General features: G+C 37.2%; 1 protein-coding gene across 1 annotated transcript in view; it reads left to right on the top strand.

Annotated features, from left to right (window-relative positions):
- The window catches only part of Dpyd (dihydropyrimidine dehydrogenase), a 755789-nt gene that overhangs the window by 442057 nt on the left and 290646 nt on the right, over window positions 1-23086 (top strand). Inside the window, exon 14 of the mRNA XM_041647856.1 lies at window positions 1055-1219. Within this exon, the coding sequence (XP_041503790.1) occupies window positions 1055-1219 (165 nt within the window). The remainder of the gene's footprint in view (window positions 1-1054; window positions 1220-23086) is intronic.

Raw genomic sequence — 23086 nt, 5'->3', positions numbered from 1 at the left:
GTCCAAATGTTATGAAATCCAGTTAGTATGCCTATTACACTAATTGTTTTATATGGGGTGGTTCTTAATTAAAATATGTAAATTGACCTTAATTGCTATATACTAATGGGGGTTCATGTTATCTCACTAAAAGTGACAAGATGGTGAGGAGGGGTACTTAAAAGACTAATTCTGATAAATCCTTAACTAAATGACCTTTATTCAAAATTAATTTTAATTGGAAGTTGGCAATAGAAACATTTTTTCCTTCTTTGTTTCTTTTTAGTTTTAAGTAATGGATGAATGTTATTCTTCTTTGCTAATACTGATTTAGAAGCAGCCTGGGATTGGTAATTACACTTAACAAGCAAGTTAATTTTACTGTTTATATTTATCAGGAAGTTATTGATAACCTCATTTCAATCTTGGGAAGGGAAGCTATCTTCAAATTGAATGGGAGTACAAATACTCACATATGTATATGTATATATATATATCCTATGAGAATATAAATATATATGTATTTATATGCATAGGTACACATATTTATACATATGTACAGGTAATTTGATATAGTTAATTTTTTAGAATATGTGTTAAAGTTTAATGAGCTAGTAATAATAATATATTTTTCCTAGTTGATTTGCATTTAAATAACATTTTAAGAAAATTATACATTTTGTCTTTAAACATTAATTCTTACTGGAGTTGATGATTAGATTACATAGACTTACATGGAATTCTAATGTTTTATTTATTTATTTTTTAAAACTGCAAACAAACTAAAATATGTACACCCAAAACCAGCATGAAATTATTTAATTAAAAGGTTTTTTCTTTCCTACTAGTACAAGCAAGGACTGTAGGAAGTTATCAAAAGCTAGAAAATAGTTTATTCTACCATTTCTTTTGGAAATAGCATATGCTCAACTGTAATTTAAAGCATGTTAAAATCTCATCTGGAAAAATATGAGAAGAGACTTAGTAAAATATTGTCACATGGAAATGAGTATATAATAAAGATCGCAGGTTTTCTTTGTGGAACAGAGACTCAATATGTTTTCTCTTTCATTAGGACATAGTGACAAACGTCTCGCCTAGAATCATTCGGGGGACCACTTCTGGCCCCATGTACGGCCCTGGACAAAGCTCTTTCCTCAACATTGAGCTCATCAGTGAGAAAACAGCTGCATATTGGTGTCACAGTGTCACCGAACTAAAGGCTGACTTCCCGGACAATGTAAGTGTGATTTAACATCTAAAACAAGAGAACGGGCATGAGTTGCTGAATGTTTATTTAAACATCCAATTCATAGGCTTATAAATATTAATGCATATAATATATTTTATTAAAGAATCTGCCAGTTGCTTGGCTGATGCATAGAAAGATAACGAAAGAAAGCTGGGGAACTCATAAAATCCCTCCCGTGTGAGGTTTTGTTATAAATGGGCACTGTGTGCATGGAAGAAGCCTTGACATAAGCAGAAGAAAGAGGAATGAAATACCCATTTTACTGAGTTGGTTTTCATCATGTGTGGCTGGTATTTATGAAGGTGATGACCTTAGGGAGAAATTGCAGGCTATAAATCATTGTAAATATAAAGCTAAGACGGAAACAGAATATCTTATGTAGGTTATTTATATTTTTTTCAGTGGGAGATAATTTGCCAAATAATTTTAACAGCCTTATACTAAATGAACTCGCTATGTTTTGTAGAAAGCTTTTTTCTTAAGGAAGCACACAGCATCCTTGCAGTAAAATCAGATTTACATGTAATGAGGAATATTTTCTCTTTAGTAGTCTAGTTGAGGTTATTCTCGTTATCATTCATTCATTCTCCCACTCCCTGTCTCTATGCCTGCCCTTTTGTGTCTCTATTATTCTTTCAATGAGCTGTGGTGAATGGAGCCTGAAGTATCCAGCTGTGTGTGTATGTGTGTGCGTGTGTGTTTATGCTACAGAATATATTTTCCACAGGGACAAAAGGGAGCACATATCACATGCTCTCATAATATATATTTTTAAATATTTAAATACTTTTGAATTTAATGGAATTCACAAATGGTTCCCTATAACCTGAAAAATCAGTCTTCCAAAACAAACATGCAGTTGCTCAGCCGACCCAGAAGTGTTCTTTCAGGTAGCTTGGCTGCTTCTGGGTTCTCTCTTACACTGAACCAAAATACAGACATGTAGGACAGGCATGATTTGTCTTCTTCAACACAGTCCTTCAGATGTGAATGGAACTATGGGCACCAATCAGAAATCTTAAGTGTCTGCTCATTAGGAGTTCCTCTGGTTGGGAGCCTGATGTTGTAATTTTTTCTCCTGTGATACAGTTAAGTTTTGGCAAGAAAGATACCAAGTGTTTGTTTTCTATAGGAGCCTTATCATTTTAGGAAACTTTTCCTTAGATAGCTGAGAGCAAGAGACTCAACTGTTAAAACAAAAATATTAATAAGTACCGTAACTAGGTCTGTAGTAGTGACTACTCTGCTAGGTTTTGAACATTTCATTTTCATCACAGTGGTGGGTAGGTGCTTAAGATTTGCTTATACTGCACCAGACATTGTTATAAAAAATTTGTGTATTTTAAACTTGCTGGGTTCTTCAGCATCTTCCTAAAATAGATACTATTACACGCCCACGTCCATAGTGGAGGAAACTGGTGCCCACAAAAGTAGGGGATCTTCCTTAGGATTGAATATGAATATGAATTGAATATCCTGGAGTTGAAATTTGAACTTTGTTTTTACCATCCACTCCTCTGTATATTAGCATCGTCAGTGTACCTGCCTGGGATTGCTCTTAAAAAGTCGGTATTACTTTCTAACATAACATATAAAACAGTATGAAATAAATATGTTCCCCCAAACTGCTTCACTGTCGAATGAGATTGCCGTTTCTGGTAAAAATGAACAACCAACCAAACAAAAATATTTTAGTTCAGAAAGCAATGCCCGGCAGTGACTTTCTTAAACTCACATGATACTGCTTTTTCTGAGGCAGGAATAAGTTGTGATACTAATGGCCACTGAGAATTGACAATCAAGGAGGGGAAAACTGGGTTAAAGCGCATGGCTTTTTGATCCCACGGCCAAGAAGAAAGAAGAGGCACATTTAAACATCAGACTATCCTGACAACAATGCTCTTCTCTTATAAAGCTTTTGTGTATTTGAAAAAATGACGCATGACATTTTCCCCCAATTCTTTTCCCATTTAGATTATACTTATTAGTCTTTGCTCTGTATTCTTAGAATTTATTTTTACCGTTTTTTACTCCCCATACCAAAAATAACACTTTAAACACAATTAAAGTGGCATTCTCATTTGAACCCGTGGAAAACGCACGCATGCACCCAGATACTGCCATGCTGAGAGGAACATCTCCCCCACTGTTTCGGAATTATTCTGATGCCAAAGCCAATGAGCTGAGTGAAAGGAGGTGACCCTTCTTCTTCCAACTTTAATTATCACTCTCACTGGAGTTTCCCCACACCATTCTCAAGTGTGTGGCTGCCACCTTTAATGACAGAGATTGGATAATTCAACCCACTGTGGCAGCTTCTAAGCCAGGGCAGAGTTTTCTGAAAATGAAATTGTGCGAGAAGATGCAGGCAGCTAATATCTGCAGCTAGGGTCTGTTTCTGAAGGGGAGACTACAGTTGCTTATGAATCAGAGGAGACAGCGACTGAGCATCACGAATTTAAAGGTAAGAAGCCTCTGGAAGGTTCTGTGAGGGATACTTGAACTCAGGCTGTAATAGCGCCCACCTTCAAGCTAGACCTGCTTGGCTCCCAAATTTTCCTTTATATTTATCTGTGAATTAAATTTGGCACATGGATCATTGTAGTGACAAGCTATTACTAACGGAGTTTTTGTTCGTAAGCTGAGATTTTGCAAAGCTTATTATGAAATATACTGTATAATTAGGGCTTACAGAAATCAGTTTAAAGTGAATCTTTTCACTGGCATTACAGAAGCTGAGAACAGGCATATTTTAGGCTTAAAAAGAAAAAAAAAGACCAAAAAACAAAAACAAAAAAGTACTTGCCGCAATTTGATTGAATGTAGTTGCTTAGCAAAGAAAGATACTCTTGTATCATTCTGGGCAACTAGAAATTAGAGGAAGGCGGACATTCTGCGGTGGCTATCTACTGGTAAAGACAAAGCAGACAAGGATGAGGACTTTGTGGAGACATTGACAGAGGAGGGACAGTGGCTTTGTAAATATTCTTTCACTACTTTGCTACCTCATCTTCATTGATGGTGATGCTATCTCTCAGCTAATGGCTCTACACACGAGTAAGTTCACAATGACTCTAAAGAAGATGCTCTCCATCCTCATTCTAGGAAGTGTTGCTGGCCAGTAGCCTCTAAATGCTAATTCTTATTCTTCCGTGTGTACCGGAGATGCCTTCCACCAAGGAAAAACTTCTTCTGGATAATAAGGGCATAATTCAAAATTCTTAAGGTTATGAAAGATCATGACTATGCAGAAGTGAAATGTTCAAACCACATCTCTTTTTGAAAATCAGAGATAGAGGAGGCCGCCTAGGGGGATCGGTGGGAAAAGTGCTTACTGTGCCAGCCTGAGGACCTCAGTTCAGTTTCCTGCACAGACATGCAAAGCCAGGCATTGTGATGCACAAGTATAACCCACGTCCTGGCACCATGGCGGCCATGAGGGGGAGACAGGCTGTTCCCAGAACTGGATGTCTGTTCTAGCTAATTTGGGTTCTGGGTTGAATGAGAGACCTCCTACCTCAAAAAGTAAGGTAGAAAGCCACAGAGGAAGACTGCTGACAGGCACCTCCGTGCTCCACACATCCTTGCATGAGTATGCACATTCTCCACATGTGTGTGCACACACATGTACCACAAACATGTACAAAGTGAAAATAAGGTAAAAGATAAAGGCATAAGTTTTAACTGTTTTATCTTTTCAAAATTTTAAACAAGCGTGTACCCTTCATTGAGCCTCAGTCCTTCTCCTATCCTTCCAGCTCTTTTCTTCCTTACTTCCTCTAAGTTCCCCTTGTTCCTCCAGACACCTTCATTCTACTTTTAGGCCATATATACCTGAAAATGGAAGGATTCTGGAGAACTGGGACTAAGAATTCAATTTCAATTGCACTTTAGAGTCACTTGGGCAACTGAAGGAAAGAATGTGATTCACTCCTGTATGAGCTCAACCATCATTTCAGAAATTATGGTGTGGGCACAATGAGTGTGTGTGTACACGTGTGTGTGTGTGTATATATATCTGTCTGTGTGTAAATGGGATGCAGAGGCAGGCAGGTCTCTGTGAGTTCGAGGCCAGCCTGGTCTACAAGAGCTAGTTCCAGGACAGGCTCCAAAGCTACATATCTAAAGAGTCTATACTTTTTATAAAGCTCATTGGATGATTGTGCTACATGTAGAATCAGCATTATTTATGGATATGTGAAATTCCCTCATTAGAACTCTTTACTAAGATAGTTTTCTCTTCATTTGGAACTGAGTTTCATATAGTTGTACATTTATGACATGCAAATCAGAAGAGCAAAGAAATGATACATTCCTCTCCTTTGCCAGTGCCAGTGTGTGAGGCAGAAGAACTAACAATCTTCCCATTATATCTTGGGGGAGGTATGCATCTTTGCTTTGTTCTGTTTTTTTTTTGTTTGTTTGTTTGTTTGCTTGCTTGCTTGTTTGTTTGTTTTTTGTCAACTTTACATAATCTAGAGCCATCTGGAAAGAGGGGAGATCACTTGCGGAATTTCCTCTACCAGATTTGTCTGTAGGCACATGTGTGGAGCATTTTCTTGATTAATGATTGATGTATGAGGACTTAGCTTACCGTGGGTAGTACCATCCATGGAAAGGTGGTCCTTCTCGGTTGTATAATAATGGTAGCTGAGTAACCCAGGAGTAGGTGATACAAGCCAGTAGGAACTATTCCTCCATGGTCATGTTTCAATTCTTGCCTCCAGGTTCCTGCTTTTGTTTCTGCCCAAACTAAAACAGGTGGCATTGTTTTCAGCCCTAAAACACTGGGAGAGCTGGAGAAACAGCGCAGTGATGGAGCCTGGAGACTGCTCTTCTAGAGGACCAAGGTTCAGCTCCCAGCACACACAGACTGGCTCACAATCATATGTAAATTTAGTCTCAGGGAATCTAACACCTAGATCCACTGGCAACTGCATAGACAGGAGCTCGTACGTGCACTCACACATACACATAAATAATAATTAATGGATTAAAATTAGCACATAAAAATGACCATTACTGTTATTACAAGTATTCCTTAACTACTCCCACAAATGTACACTCTCAAGCCTAGACTTTACAAAAACAGAAAAGGAAAGAAAAGAAAGAATATTTTTACCGAACAAAGAACTTCTGTAATCAGACAGTCGTGACTATGGCTTTAGGACTTTAGTCCCTGCTCTAAACACTGGCTAGCCCAGTTCTTTTGCTCTGCAGTTTATCTGCTCCTGTAGGAAATGTTAACAACTCAGTTCGACTTAGGTTTATGTAGTTCCCAGGCCTTCTATTAAATCCTCTATCCAGAAATGCTAATACTAGCTAGATGGAGATGGAGTCAGACTACAAATCCTATTCGAACAAATAGAATGCTCCTTGCTTCTTCTGAGGAGTCCTGTTATTCAGCAGCCTCAGTAGGGGCTCCTTACAGGGTCCAAGAAGGCTGACTCACCCGATGCAAGCCTGGTTTAAAAAAAAAAAAATGTGACTAACTTTCAATAGTGGGCGGGGAACTTTTGTAACTCAATCAATTTGTCAAGAAAAAGTTATGGGATAGGCCCTCTCTAATTTGTTCCACTTCAGCTCCATCGGGAGTTTTCTGAGCTCGTCAAGTCTATTTCTATCCATTTCTACAAACTGATTAATAAGTGATAAATTAAGAGACTGCTGAAACAGCTCCCGAAGGTCAGGCTGGTGGGTCCCTTGGAAGTGGGTCCTTGTTCACACCACAGTAATTTCTTAATACTGTTTATAAATTCCTCAGGATATGGGTATTTCTCAGCCTTCTTCTTTTATCTAACTTCTGGATGAATCTGACCTCAGATTAGCAAACATCTCACTGGATTTTTAAGCACTCTAGTGTATAAAATAGATATGAGTTATAATAGAAATGGGAATTTTGAAAGTGGAGGTAGAAGAGTGTGTATCCTGTTATCCCAGCAGAACTCAGTTGTGTTTGACATCCCTGTAGTTGACAAAGGCAGAGAGCTCACGGTCAGTATGGAAAGGATGGAAACAGCCTTTAACTCACTTGCCATTGAGCCACACTATCAACCTCAGTCGCTACCGGTGTGAGGCGGTAATACTTATTCTCAGAGGTCGTTATTAAAAACTAACTGAGGTCTTATGCATGGCATTCGGACACCCTGCAGTTATTCACTACCACGTATTATAGTCCATGAAATGCTCTTGGCATTAACTTTTATTCCACTTCAATCTAGTAATTTCCTCAGTAGACTGTACAAGAGATATTTGATAAGGCAAATGTAACAGCAGAGTTGCGGCACTTAAAATATATAGTGAAAACTATTTTCAAAATTTATATGAACTGGTTTATATAAAATATTATTCTTAAATAGGTATCCATATGAAAAGAAATTAAAGACTGAACTGGGCTGGTAACCTTAGCACTTGGGAAGCTGAAGTAAGAGGATTGCAAGTTTGAGCCCTCTGGGCTACATAGTGAGACTCGGTTGCTCTTACCTAGATATGGAAATAACCAGGATAGCTTAAAGATAGACAAATATATTTTATTTATTATAAGAGGAAAACTCATGCCACAACAATGGAAGATCCAGGCTATGCTTAACCACAAAGGAAACTGTAAACAGAGAGAATATCTAAGAGGTGCACAGGTTTTTATCTCCTGGTTCTAGAAAGCCATGCCTAAACTATGTTCCTCCTTTTAGAGATTATTGGCTAACAAGGTTTTCCCCATCAAGACTCTTTTTGGACATCTTAAGAGGCAGACTGGTTGTTCTGCTTCACAGGCTTTGACTTGAGAGTGTGATGACTGTGCGGAGCGGCTGTGGCGGTGACCAAATGTTTTCTTGAGATAGATGTCTCTAGATTCTTAAAAGAAAGCTTCTGCTAGTTAGAGTAATAAAAACCTGGCTTACTTTCCCAAGTGAAACAACAAAAATGAAACATAACAATGGGTTTTAAGACCCAGAACATTATACAGTCAAGACAGTCATCACTGAAATAAAAAAGAAAATTCTGCCCTGCTACCGAGAATTTGTGAAAATGAACTGAGACAGAGCTGAGGAATCAGAGAACAAACCGACTAGAGTTCATAAGATAGCGAACAAGACAGGAAAGACTAAGAGAGAACAGAGTTGTCAGAAATTTACACAGGAGTCCCACACACAATATATAGCAGAGTATAATCTAGTTTGTTATATGTGAATCAAACAATCTATAGAGAGGAACTGTTTGATAGGGTGGAGAACAAAGACTTTGTTTCAGTAGACTTGGAATTAACAACAAATTGGAAAGCTCCATCAATGGAAACCAGTGGGGAGAACATAGGAGAATTTCCCAACTGAGCATTGCAGAGTTATTTGCCTGGCTGAAATTATCAACTGAAAACAAAACTTGAAAACATTTTGAGGAATATAGAAATATCCCAGTCCAACCAAGATAAAATTCATAGTGACTTACAGCCAATAAAATTCACTTGCTATGTAAGAAATAAGATGTTCCTATAATCAAAGGAAAATCAATTGATATAAGCCATCTCAGAAATGGCCAGAAAGAATTATTATTAAAACTATGTTCCAAATAGTCAAAGGCTAAGAAATAGAAGACAGATAAAATATTAAATCTCCCAGAAATAAAGCTGCTGTGAATTGTATAGTAAATATGATGGAAGACATAAACAACCTCTAAGACATATCAAAAGAATGGCAAACTTAAAGATATAAAATGTAAAATATAAAATGAGAAAGGAAGGGTAGAGTGGGAGAGTAATGTGGAAGTAGAGATAAAGAATTAGAGATAAAAAGCTAAAAGAAGACATAAAATGATCCACTCATTACAAAAAAAAGACAGATAAAAGGAAACAAGAACACAGATAAATCAGGTGTGGTAGCTCACGCTTATGATCTCAACACAGGACAGCTGGGTCACGAAATTGCTGTGATTTTGAAGACATCTTGGGATACACCACGAGTTCCAGTCAATCTGAGCTACAGTGTGAGACTCTATCTAAACAGTAAAATCAGGATAAAGTTCTTTAAGACATGTGAAGAAGAAAGGGGACTAGTGTGAAGTGGTGAGGGAAGAAAAAGAAAACTAAAGTTTAGAGAAAGATGATAGAGTTAAGCCTGATCATTCAGGCAGAGAGCTCACAGTCTCTGTTCATTGAAAAGATAAACAGCCTAAACACCTCAATTAAGAAGCAGAGATTTAAAAGACTAGACATAAGAGCAAGACACAACTATATTTATGATATGATTTTAAGTAAAGAATTCAAATATGATTTATATCAAAGGCATTGTTATTACACTTCATGTCAACTTTAATAAAAAATATTTCATTAATAGCAGATAAAACAGATGCCAAAGCAAGCATATTACCCAAACCAACCCAGCAAAAAGATCAGGTTGTCATGGTAAAGGATCAATTTATCCATAGCAGGCCATAACAGCACTGTTTATAATTGTCATAACAGAACTGAAAGATACATGAAGTAAAAACCAATATAGCCTTTCAGTAACAATGGGAAAACCTGTAATTACACTTTGATGGCTATTACCTTGATATCAGTAATTAATAAAATGAAACTATTAGATTTGGAAAATACTATCATTCAACTTACCTAATTAATGTTTTTGGAACATGCCACTCAGTGTTAATAAAACACAATTCGTTTGTTTGGTTTTAAACCTTGTCCAGGCAATTTGTTTGGTTTTAACTGTGGGGCATTTAGAAAGATAGGTCATATTCTAGTCCCCCTAAGAAGTTCCAATGTTTCTAGAATAATTTAAGTCATACAAAATATATATTCTGATGATGAAATAATTGAATTCACAATTGAAACAAAAGTATTTTGAAAATACTCAAACTAACTGTTAAAGGGAAAAATGCACTCTTAACTCGTATATCAAGAAAAAATGAAATTAGAAAGTATTTTGAAGTAAGTAAAATTAAAATATGCCTAAATTTGTCATATGCCTTGCAGGAATAACTCATGAGGAAAACTACACTACCAAATGCATAAGTGAATGAGAGGAAAATATTGAATTAATGACCTCAAATTCTACCTTTCAAAACTAGGAGGGAAAATTACTTAAACTTAATGTGATTAAAGAATAAACTGAATATCAATGGGTGTGGGGGAATCAGTGAAAGAAAAAAAATTCAATGAAGGCAAGCCTGGCTTGAGCAGACCAAAATGAATAAAATTTTAGCAAGACTCATCAGAATTAATAATAATAAAGAGGTGTAGATTTCTAATATAGAGAATGAGATGGGGAACTCCACTACATACACTATAAAGAAATTACACCTGTCTGAGTCCATGTTTCTTTTCCCTTTGCTATGATAAAATATTGTCAGAGAAGCTCTAGGGAGAAAGTGTTTGTTTCAGCTCACAGCTCAAATCTACAGTCTATCATCATGGTCCTCAGGGCCAGGCACCAGGATCTTAAAATAACTGGTCATGCTGCATCCACACTTTGGGACCAGAGCATTGGCTTGGGTCACTTTTTCCACTTTATTCAGTCCAGGAGCTCAGCTCTAAGGATAGGGCTATCCTCAGCGGGTAGGAGTATACTTCATCAAATAATCAGTTTAAAAAGAGATTCTTTAAAATAATAAGAGTACTTTTGATGAGATATGTCTTAAGATTAATTTATAACTTGATCAAACTCAAACACCCTACTATCAATCAGTCTCCTCAGTCAAGCTACTAGGCTGCTCTGGGTATCTCAGGAGTTATTTCCCATGGTCAGCATCCTCACTCGGATGCTGCATCATAGGAACGCTCAGGAAGTTAAAACCAACCTCATCTGGTATTAAGGAATATAACAAATGTTGGTTGAGTTTCTAAGCTTTGGCTTGGTGAGAGATTAAAACGTTGACCATTCATGTCATTTAGTAAGAGAAAAATCTTAAGAACAATCCATCAAAACCTTTAAAGTAGTCATTATGCAAGTATTAACTGCTTACAATCCAGGCTTTTTGCAAGTTCCCTATCTATTTGTAATCAGACTGCCTTTGGGTAAGCATAGTGTCTCTCTGATTTGCACGCATGGCACTGAGCATGGCGAATAGTTAGAAAGAAATCCAGAGGACTGGGGAGACACAATGAATTCAGACTTTTCCTTTATCTGAAGGAATTCATGAAAGGAACCAGGTCTACATAAGAACAAATGTAGATCAAGGTCAAAAGTAAAAAGCCAAGAAGTGTGTTTGATGAGTCCACTTGCTTTAATATCAATCTGGTAATCTTTGTGTTTTAATTTCTAATTAAACTCAATTCTGATACTTTTTTCAAAGAAACGGGGATATCTGGGAAGAGAAAGGGTGAAGTAAAACTTTAGCAGTTACCTCTCTACTTCTCTGCTCTAGTCATGAATATTTATCTCTTCTTAATCTCTATAGCAATTAATCTGTTAACTTTTAAAACTTGGTTTAGAAAGTTCCCCCTTTCTTTTATGGAGTTGAAATTGAGGGGGCAAGCTCAAAGTTACCAGCCAACCTACAATCCTGCACTTACATGCTGTGCTTTGCCATAAACTCATTGTCCACCCCCTCCTGTCCTCCTTTTCTTCCCTTTTTCTTTCTTCTTTCCTTCTCTCCTCTCCTTTCTTCTATTTTCTTTTCTTATGGGTTAGGTTGTTGATACAGTTTCTCCTCTTTAGTTTCCTTTTTCACCAATAGGTGTTTCATTTTTTACTTTGTACCCACAAGAAATATTCTCCAATGATTTTTGTTTTCACATGGAATAAAGTCATGTCTCTCCCCTTAGGTCATTTAAGACATTTACTTGAAATCCTTTTAGAATAACTTTTTAAGCATTAATGAATTGCTATTTTAAAAGTCCCCCCTAATCACTTTATTTTAATAATCTTTTGATTTAAACCCATTTGTATGGACAGGTAACTGATCCCACTTAAGTCAGATGCAAGTCTGTACCTATGACTTACATGCATGATCCAGGTCACTATCAACCATTTAAATGGAGCCTGGTCTTGAGAGACATTTGCCTACTGGTTTAGTGTCTGAGCAAGATGACAAATATCACAAACAAGGAATTTTCTGATAGAACAGTTAAATATGTATAACAAACCATCATCATTTGACTCAAAATTCTATCTGTGGGCTATGTTTTTATTTAAAGAAGCAAAATTACCACAACAAATCGCATTAGCATGAGACACATTCTGGAAATAATATATACAAAGTCCGTTACTGGAAAATCCTCTCAGTATCTGCAGGTAGGAAAGCGTCACTGAGTCAAACCCACCAGGAAAGACAGCACTGGAGCTTCTCTGGTCTTCCAACCACTCTACTCTTCATTTTATCACAACATCAGAATAGAGAAGGGTTTTTTTTTTGGATAATTTTTTTCTTTTCTTTTTATTCAACTCCTCCCCTTCTCCCATTTTCCTCCCTCTCCACCCATCCCCCTCCTTGTCCATCTCCAGTACAAAGAGAAGTCAGGGTTCCCTGCCCTGTGATAAGTCCCAGGACCTCCCGCCTCCATCCAGGTATAGGAAGGTGAGGATCCAAACAGACTAGGTTCCCACAAAGCCAGTACATGGAATAGAATCGAAACCCCGTGCCAATAGAAAAATAAATAATGAGCCTTTCTAGAAAGCAAGCCTTGATTTAAAAAAGAAAGAAAGGAAGGAATGAAGGAAGGAAGGAAGAAGATAGGAAAGAAAAGAAAGAAAAAGAAAACAACTTTTCAAAGGAATTTTATATACAAATCCAAGGACTGATAATGTATACCAGCTTCACAGAGCCTCTTATCAGCTTCCAATTGAGTCTGTATTTCTTTCCATTCATTTCTCAGTAACTTATTGAGGCAGGCAAGACTGTCACCTCCAGTTCATATTAAGGATCTGATATCCAAATAAAGACAAATACTTCTTAAGAAACTTCTCAAGCCATAAGTGTTATGATTTTGACAATTTATAAACTCTGATCCTATTGTCTCATCTTTATGCTGTGCTGTGCTATGCTCTTGACTGGGTGAAAAGTTTGTGTATATGTCCACTGCCAATTGAAAAGCAATTATTAGTTCTTTTAACCAAGTATCAGAGTATTTAGGACTGCCAATATATGATCTTTTTTTTTTCTGTTTACCTGGACTCCTCCCCTTTTGGTAGAGATGTTAATGAGCAGAGAAATGGGAGGTAATCAGCCAGAGGGAAGAGAAGACTCAAGGACCTAGATAATTCACAAACTGGAAAATGAGCTCTTCAGTAATCAAGATCAGGTTGTAAATAGGATAGAAAGAATTTATCCCTGGTATTGGCCTGGATAGCATTTGTACCCAATCCAAGAAAGTATTTGCAAATTTCACAGTTGGCTATTTTTTGTCCCTTTGAGATTTTCTTCCTGAACTAATTTTCCATTATGTACATAAGGCAAAGAAATAACTTATCATTAAAGTCATTTTTCAGGTAGATATTTCACTTTGCATGTTGCTAAAATGCCTAGAGCATTAATAAAGAATGAGTTAACTTTATTAATTCAGTTTCTTTGGGGAGTTTCTGATCTATATACTGATCACCCAAAAGGAAATTTTCTGTAATATTTTATTCATGTAAAATTTAGGGGAGTAACTAGATTGACTAATTTTTCCATAATAAATAATTTAGCTTTGTGCTGCTTTTGCATGCTAATTTTTTCACAATGTACCCTTTAATACCCTCAGTCTTAAAATGATCACTGATTGTTTTGTTTCTCATTTATTTAAATTGTAAATTTAAGTATGGTTCTGGGTTTACAAGGTGCGAGGAGATAGCTTGATATAGAAAATAAACATAATTACAGACTTCAAAAGCAATGCATATAACGTTTGTGAGTGAATTACTAAAAAATAATATAAAAACTAACATGAGCAACAAGACACACCAAGGATTATTAGTTACACCAACTATCACCTCAAACACTTTACATATTATATATGTCCATGCACTATTCAACTCCCAGCTCTGTGATTTAGAATTGTTCCCTAGTCTCTTGATTAAAATCCTCCAAGGTCCTCCCAATTCAAATTCAGACTACTGAGCTAGATACCAAAGACTTAGGCTTTAACCTTGAAATGCAGGCAAGAGACTTTTGCACCCAGATAGGATGTAAGGAGCAAGTAGAGTTTCCGCTACCACTTTAACAAACAATGTGTATCAGGGAAAAGGAGATAATCAGTTTTTATAAACCCATCTGAGATGTGAAAATGTAAATAATTCTGAATGAACTACATCCCAGGCAGTAGTAAGGATAGCAGAGACACCACTTCTCTCTACAGAAGTATGGAGAAAAGGTTGCTGTCACAGTGCAACCAGTGACATTTTAAAATCTTAAAGCACCCAATTAATTGGTATATATTCCCTGTCTTATATACTACTATATTTATGCTCACCAATTCTTTCTTGTGGCTCTTTGTTGGTTGTCTACCAAACAAAGAATTAGGATTATGTGAGTTCTTCCTTAGGTAAGCAAGACATTCTCCAATTAAAACAGCCCTGAGAAAAATCCTTCTAAAGCATTCCAGGTCTTAGTCAACTGTACACTGTTATGTCTTTTGGAAAGACAGAGGAAAGGAAATCAAAGTATGTGACCTCAAATCTTTGTCTGTGGTTGCTGTTTTGAAAGTAAAATAGGATAGGATTTGTTTAATTCAATCAAATTCATGCCCTGGGAGAGGACTAAAACAGGCTGTTAAAACCACTAGCCTAAAGAGATACATTTTCTTCAGGGATGTAGCCCAAGTAAATTGTTCATTCTCCAATAAGTAACATTTCACCCATGCTCATGAGGGCAACACTAACTAGATTTATTGCCCCTCCCTCCCCCCCCCACACGCGCGTGCGCACACACACACACACACACACACACACACACACACAAGTTTAAAATAATAATAAGAGAAACTGACTGCACAAAGGGGGAAAATGAGCACTTTTTTTTTCAATAAAAAGATAGTAATCACAAGGAAGTATCTCAACACAGACTCAAAGGACATACAGAAATGAAAGATGCCAATACTTTTCTGGAATGGGGAGTAAGTGTACAAGGGAAATAGAGTCTCCTGGAGAGACTCAGAAACAATGGTAATCCCCCCCCAAACAATGCAGTCAAGACTGCTATAGTTTACAGTAAATCAGAGAATCACAGGATCCATGCCTACCTAAAGCATTTCAATTTAATTTTAATGAAAATGAAAGCTGAATTTTTTTTATCTCTCTTCAGAAATGTTTAAATACACAATACTTTTATAGAACCTCAAAATAAAATCTGAAGATATATATGATGGAAACAAGACTTTATTCCCTGTATAAATTGTTTCTGCTTTTTCATTTTATTCTGCCAATACATCATGAATATATACTAAGTGTCAAGTACCTATTTTATAAAGATATTAATAGAAACAGGGTCTCTTCCTTTTATACTTTTTCTAGAGTATATAAAAAATGAATCTCTGAACTTTGAAATGAATTTGAAACATACCCTTTTTTAAGGATGCTCATCATCATTCTCTGAGTCATGCCCTTTGTAAGAGGTGTTGTTAAGCCATAGATTCTGTGGCTCCTATATTTCGTTTAGTTGTTTCATTGCTGGCTGAATGTTTTCTTTAGAAGGAGCTGTGTAGTCAGATTTCCCTGCCCTGTGGTAAGTCCTAGGTCCTCCCCGCCAAGGGGGAGAGGAGTGGGGGGAGGGGGAGAAGGGTGGGAGGAGGGGGAAGGAAATCGGAGGCTGGGAGGAGGAGGAAATTTGTTTTTTTTTCTTTCTTTTCTCAATAAAAAAAAAAGAAGGAGCTGTGTACTTGTTGCATCTAAGTAGTGAGGTCATACTGAAACTTCCACTGAACTAGAACTTTCTTCGTCACATTTCTACAGTTTTAGTCTTACGATATCGTGCCGTAGTCTTACTAATGTCATGCAGTGCCTTATTTAATGTAACCATTCAAGCTAGTATTTATTGATCAACAAGTTTATAAAGGTCATCTTCCTATTTGACCATCATTTCTTGTTTAGAATTTGAGATTTCATCTATATTTCTTTTTACAATAAATTTGATCAACTATAGATTTTTGAGGCTGTAATCTAAAGCTGACAGAACTTCATGGCAAAATCATGAACCATAGGAAAAATCAACAGTTAAATTTCTAATTTTACCTGTAAAGCATTTGGACAAGGTTATCACTCATCCCAAAAGCACTGAAAACTATCGTTCTTCAGACAATGGCTTGATTACATGAAATATATTATCAAGGTGAAGTCAGTGTTGTAATGTGTAATGTGACTTATACATTGTTGCTCTTGTTCATATGGAAGAGTGGAAGAAAAGTGGTTTAACTGAATGATAAGTACATAGCCAGGTTTTAGGTACCTTGAACTGCATAGGAGAGAAGCCAGTGGGATCACATGCTTAGAAAATATCACTCCGGAGGTGAACGCATACTGTCTTCCATTTTCTACTTCATTTTAGTTGGATATAATGAAATAGTCCGATGTGAGCAACACAGAAAGTTACTGAGAAGTTTTATATTTTGAGGTTCTCTGAATATTGACTGAGCTGGAAAAGGGGGCAGGATTAATATCTATTTCTGGGCAAAAATTGAGACAGAAGTACATTTTTAAGGAAAAACTTTTTTTCTTTACTGCTTGCTTCATTGGGCAAGAAAGCTTTATCTTGTTCTGTGAGGTTAACTACGGGAAGAGAGCACTGCTGAGAGCAGGGGAACATAAAGCAGAAACAAGGCTGCAGAGAGCGCTCTGACAGTTTCCTGCCTCAACAGGTCACATCACACTTGGGGCATGAAGACAAGGGTAAGAGTTTTAAATCAGCTGTGAAATTATTTTGGTACCTAGTGTAGAGTGGAGGATTGGGGTTATGTTTTCTTAGTCATTTCCTAGAATAGACAAACAGGAGCTTGTATTATTGCTTATGTGTGATGGAGGGATGAATCTCTGGCAGCACAAAAATGTCAGTCATTGGCCAAGCAAAAATAGGAGTACATTTGTGTTGGCGTTGAGATAATGTCCAGGGAAAATATCAAGAAGGCTATTTCTGTCTGATGTTCAGGACTCAATATAAATTTAGCCTTCCAATGGAAAGATTACCATTTGATATGTGTATCAACAAATATATCATTAACTTACAAAACAAATTAAATAAACTGTTTCTCGGTGCTGTAGGAATTCCTACCACCATTAGCCTTAAGTTACCTGCCCACTTGGGCATGGCCTCTTATACTGTATATGCCAAGGAAAAGTGCTCATCTGGCCTCTTTCCCTGCTGCTGGATTCGATTGCTGTTCCCTGTTGGAGCAGAGGATTGTGATCTGTGATTCTACCCTAAATAAATAACCCTCTATTTTACTCAGTTCTGAGCTAGTGTGGGATTTCTTTTAAGTATTTTTCTTCATCTCAGCTGTTCTTGCTGATGACAAGACCACAGCTATTATTAATAAGAATTTTCTTATCACAATAAATTAAACCTTTGCACAGAAAAAAATGGATAAGTGTGCCTAGATACAGTGTTGGGGGAGGGCCTTGGTCCTGTCTCCAGTGATGACAGACTTTGTTGACTCCCCATGGGAGGCCTCACCCTCTATGAAGAATCCATGGGGAGTGAGGTGGGAGGAGGTTGGGGTGAGGAGGAGGATGGGAGGCAAAGGGGATTGGGAATGGTATGTAAAATAAGAATTTTTTTAAAAAAAAAGATAAACGTTTCTGTTCTTTAACCTATGAGGTGATGTACCTTCTTTGAAGAGATCTTATTTCCATATTTCTCTTTCTTACCTGAAGAGTGAGGAAGTGCTCACTATTGTTCAGACCACACTCCCACTTACCTTTTCTACTTTCCTCAGCATTCCCTCAGCAGTATCATGGCCTGGGGCATCAAGCACTCTAGAAGAGGTCTTATAGGGCAACCATGTAGTACTCTGAAAACCAGTACTTTAGAGAGCATTCGACCACATAGGCTTTGATCTGAATGATAGCAAGAACCTTACAGGTGTCAGTCAAAAAGAATTATGAATATCTCTGAAGATTTTTAAAAATGATTTTTGACTTTAATTTGACTGAAACGATCCCAGTCTCATCATGAGTAGGCAAAACTAATTGTAATTACTACATACCTAAGATAGCTTCACAGAAAATGATAAACAGATGTACACAAGGTTGGTTTATTAAAGAAGAGCCAAAGTGGGAATCAGGAGAAATAGCTGCCTCTCCTGTTGCGTGTCTGCTTTTTTTTTTTTTCAGATTTACCACCAAAGATGCAAACATAAGCAAACAGAAAGATAAGTGACAATATCAATCTCTTATTTTAAAATCTGTACCAGGGAAACTTTGGAGTGTAACCTGTCTGGAGAACAGGAGTAGAAAGGAGAGGATGCCCCCAGTTGCAGCCTGAAGTGATGATGGCGTTACACTGCAGAGATTCTGCAATGTGTCAAAGGGTTGGTGATTCAATTGTCCGAGTGCATGATTTGGTGAGTCAGTTTAGACCAGAGCAAACTGGACCTGTCACTGAAATCACAATGGACAAAAATGGTCCTATTCAATCTGCCTCTCAATGGCCAAATTCTTCCCAGTTGTAAATGAGAGACTCTGGACAATGCCTTAACTCATTCGGGTCACCAGGGTACTATGTCAGCTCTGGTGCTCACAATTGCCCATGACCAATTTTGCCCTCTCCACAGCAGGGGCATGCAGTGTCATTTTGTGCTCTCTTCTTTTGGATAATATCAGGTCTGAAAGGGAACGAACAAAAGAAGTTGCTGCTTTCCTTCCACCCTCTCTTTCTAGCCATAATCATACCCCCTCCTTTAACTACGCGAGTCTATGAACTTGACAGAAAAATGAACTGTGATTGTGTGTGGCTACCACAGACCCGAACAAAGCCAAGTATTCACTGTTCTTCTATTCTGTCTTCAAGTTGAAGGAAATGGACCTACAGGAAGTGCAGAAGAGCTCCAGATTTACATAGCATTGCTAGGAAAACCAATGCTTTGTGGTTTCTCTTACTAGGATCAAAGTGACTTCTGCCTTCTTCTTTGACAGCCTTCATCCCATCCCATTCTTATCACCATCAAGATTCTTTTTAAAGCATTGTATTTAGTTCTCCCCATGTCTGCACCTGGATGCATCAAGCACCTTGTTCTTGAGTTCAACCATTCTTTACCCAAGAAATTTCAATTCCTCTACCAACCTTTGACATTTGTTCTATCCAGTGTAGAGAAGTTGCCTACACGTGAACTTCAGAGGATCCTTTTCACTTCTCCTTTCATTTACACACGAGCCTCTGTTCATCCCAGTCACACCCTTTGTGCCTGTGCTGTTCCTCTTCTCTACCAGGCCATCAGCATGAGGCATCAATGACACAGCTAGCCCAATCCCTTGAGTAAGTGAGCATTTAGTAGGTGAACAGTGAAAGACTACCACCCTGTCTTATACTCAGAGTCTCTATTATAAATTCAGGATCCGGTGAAGTAGGAAAAACTCTCCAGCCCCATTACAGATGAGAAGTAAGGTGTCTCTAACTCAGATCAGAAAAAAATAAGTTTATGAGAGTAACCCCTTCTTTAGCTTGTTGTGTTCATGGTCTTCATCCAGGTCAACCAACCACCATCTCTAGTCAACCAACAATGTTGTGTACTGTCTGTAGACTCAAATCCTCTTGCCCTCTGAATGCATCTTCAGTTATGTCTATAGGCTAATGAAAGGAAAGACATTTAAATTGTGAGTGCTTTCTTCCCCTTAGCTGTAAATCCCCTATTCTGTTTCTTCATATTCAAATATTGATTCCTATGATAATACTGATCAAGAGATAATATAATAACTATGAAACTACTTCATTTTCCCTTTTCTTAAAGTTTACTCAACATTTCTTATCATTATTGGTGAGGATAATTCCATGTCTTTCCCCAGAGAAAACCAAGTTTAGGAATGAGTAAGACTTTCAGACTGTTAATTTCAAACCTACATTTTAATATGCAACTGCTAAAATTGGGCTAGAGACCTATCTCAATGGTTAAGAAAACTTGCTGCTCCTGCAGAGGACCCGGATTCAGTTACCAGCACTCACAGGTGACTGACAACCATTTACTACTCCAGAGGCAAGAGATCTGACACTGTCTTCTGACTGCCACAGAACCATATCAATGCTAAGAGACCAGAGGAGGTGGTAGAGTTTGGAGTGGGCAGGACCTGCACTTGCCAGAGGTGGAGATGACTCCAGTTGCATGAGCAGGGTTTATTGTGGAAAGGGATGAACGTATTAGAAAACAATTCTCAGTCAAACGTCAGTGTGTTTACCAGGTCCACTCACCTCAAGTTAAAGTTGGCCTGGAATTTAAAATGTGGGGCAAAAATGAAGAGTTTGGCTTTGAACATGTGGGTATTCTTACAATCTATAGGGTGTCCAGATAGTTGTCAGAAGATTTTAAAGCAAGGGAGAATAAATTATGTGATAGCAGAAAGCCTCTCTTGATTCTGAAATATCTGTAAGTGGGATGAGGAGGGCAGCAATAGCTCAGAATCAGTTTTCAGAACCTTTCTCCCAAAACCCCGATCCATCTTCATGTTCTCTGCTGACCATATCTGTTCTTCCATTGTCCAGTTCTTAGGGTAGATGCCATTCCTTCTAAGTTTCAGCTAAGTCCTCTGTCCATTAATGCAACTTAATGTACAACAGGCAACGTAGATTCTTCATACATCACTTTCCACTAACCTTGAAACTGAATTTATTTCTTGCCATTTTGGGTTGTTTTTCTGCAGTATAGTTTTATACCGAAAATGTTTTCACTGCGTTTATGACATTTGTGTATGCTTATTTTGTTTATGTCTATAATTTTGACTTTTGCCATATTTTCTCATAATAAAATGTATGATATTTTAATATAAGAAATCATTTTAAAACTATCTGAATTGGAGCTAGAGGTGTCTTTAATGCAAAGCAGTGAAGGTACTAGCTATATTTTCCAGAAAAATTCCCAAAGGAGATAGTGCAAAGAAATGCATTGTATCTACTTCACATAACCCTCTGTAGTCATCAGTACTTCATCAGAACCTCAGAGGCCTACTTACATGTAAGTTATGCTGAAGGATAAAAACATCAAGAAAAGTACTATTAAGCTATTTTCTAAAAATTCTATATTTCTAGAAAATAAAGATGCTACAGATCAGCAATATCACGATGTTCTACATAGCTTGTCTATATCAAAGTAAGCAATCTTTTTTATTATGGCATCCCAGAAAGTACATTTATGGATAGAAGGTAGAATGTTTAATATGTCCATATCCATCTCGATTGATAGTTCTCACAGACATGAATTTCCCCAGGGAGTCTGTGTTACTAGTGTCAGCGGATGACATCATTTACTTCAATGTTCCTTTATTAAATTGATAACAAGATAATTCCTCTGCTTCCCAGAGACATGACAGGGTTTACAATGGTTAATGCTCTTATTGCACGGGGTTTACTATTCTAGATCATTTTTAATATGGTGCATATTTGTGTTTCAATATAAAAAATGAAGTGAAAACAGCATAGTAAAATGAAATATAAACTAAACATATTGCATTATAGATTTATGAATTATGAGATATATAAAAGATATCTTTTATATTATTTATAGTTTGTGTGTGTATGTGTGCACCTCTGTGCATGTCTTCAGTCTTTCAACTAATACCACTGAAATTTATGTATTTGGTTTATTATTTCATTTAATATATATATATGTTTTATATATATAAAATAATAAATTTATTATTGTGATAAATTTAGCTAGTGACAGAGGAACTAGATCATATTTATAGTACTTTTTATCCAAAAAGGTTTTATTTAAAAAGATAGAAGTAAAATTACTATATGACCCTGTTATGCCATGTAGAGAAATATACCCTAAGGGTTCTATAACTTACCACAAAGGTAAGTACACACACACACACACACACACACACACACACACACTTATCACTGCTTTGTTCACAATAAAAAGGAAATGGAGTTAGCCTAGCTGTACATCAATAGATAAATTGTTAATGAAAATGTAGAGTAAAATTGAAACTTTATTCAGCTGTAAAGAAAAATGAAATCAAGAATTTTATAGGAAAGTTGACAGAGCTGGGAAGAACTTTGTTCAACCAGGTAACACAGACTCAGTGAGACAGAAATCACATGCTCTCTTCTCACATCCTGATCCATGACGATGGACAGTGTTTATACACATGTACATAAGTGTGTATGTGCTACAAGTGGAGAAGGGCTAAAGCACAAAAAAACAGAGAAGAAAGGGAATGAGACCTAGGAAGAACTAAAGCATACACATGGCATGAAAGTAGGCAGGAAATTATGTCCATAGAGACGTAAATGGTCAGGTGAGGCATCTAACAGATGGAGGGAGAAAAGGGAGGACGGCAAGTCAGCAGGAATAAATTTTCCTTGAAAATGACATAACGAAACCTAATTCTGTGTATGCTAACTAAAAAGCAATCCACCTCCTTCCAAATTTTTAATGTGTTCCCTGGACACATGTAAAGAAAGGGGAGCACCAGCTGCACACAGTTGTCTCTGACTTCCGCATGTACACTCTGACTATGACATGTGCAACCCACACATGCCTACTTACAATAAAAGTAAGTCTTCGAAGTTCTCAAAATTTTAAATGAAAATTAGCTAAAATAAAATGTTAAGTATATGAAAAAGAAAAGACAGAAAGCAACTATTGAGACAGGGCTCGGGGAGCCAGTGGGGACAGACATGCAGATAGGGACTCTATGAGAACTAACTCGGCATTTCACAACTGACATGAAGATCATGTGGCAGCCAAGGAGACTGATGCTCACAGTAGTTAGAATCTTGTCCCGGAGAATATAAAAAAAT

The sequence above is a fragment of the Microtus oregoni genome, unplaced genomic scaffold (genome assembly GCF_018167655.1).
Source record: "Microtus oregoni isolate MIOR12 unplaced genomic scaffold, Mior012 000000F_ref0000247, whole genome shotgun sequence".
NCBI lineage: Eukaryota > Metazoa > Chordata > Mammalia > Rodentia > Cricetidae > Microtus > Microtus oregoni.
Note: the sequence above shows the minus strand (reverse complement) of the source record. Positions and strands in the feature narration are given on the sequence as shown.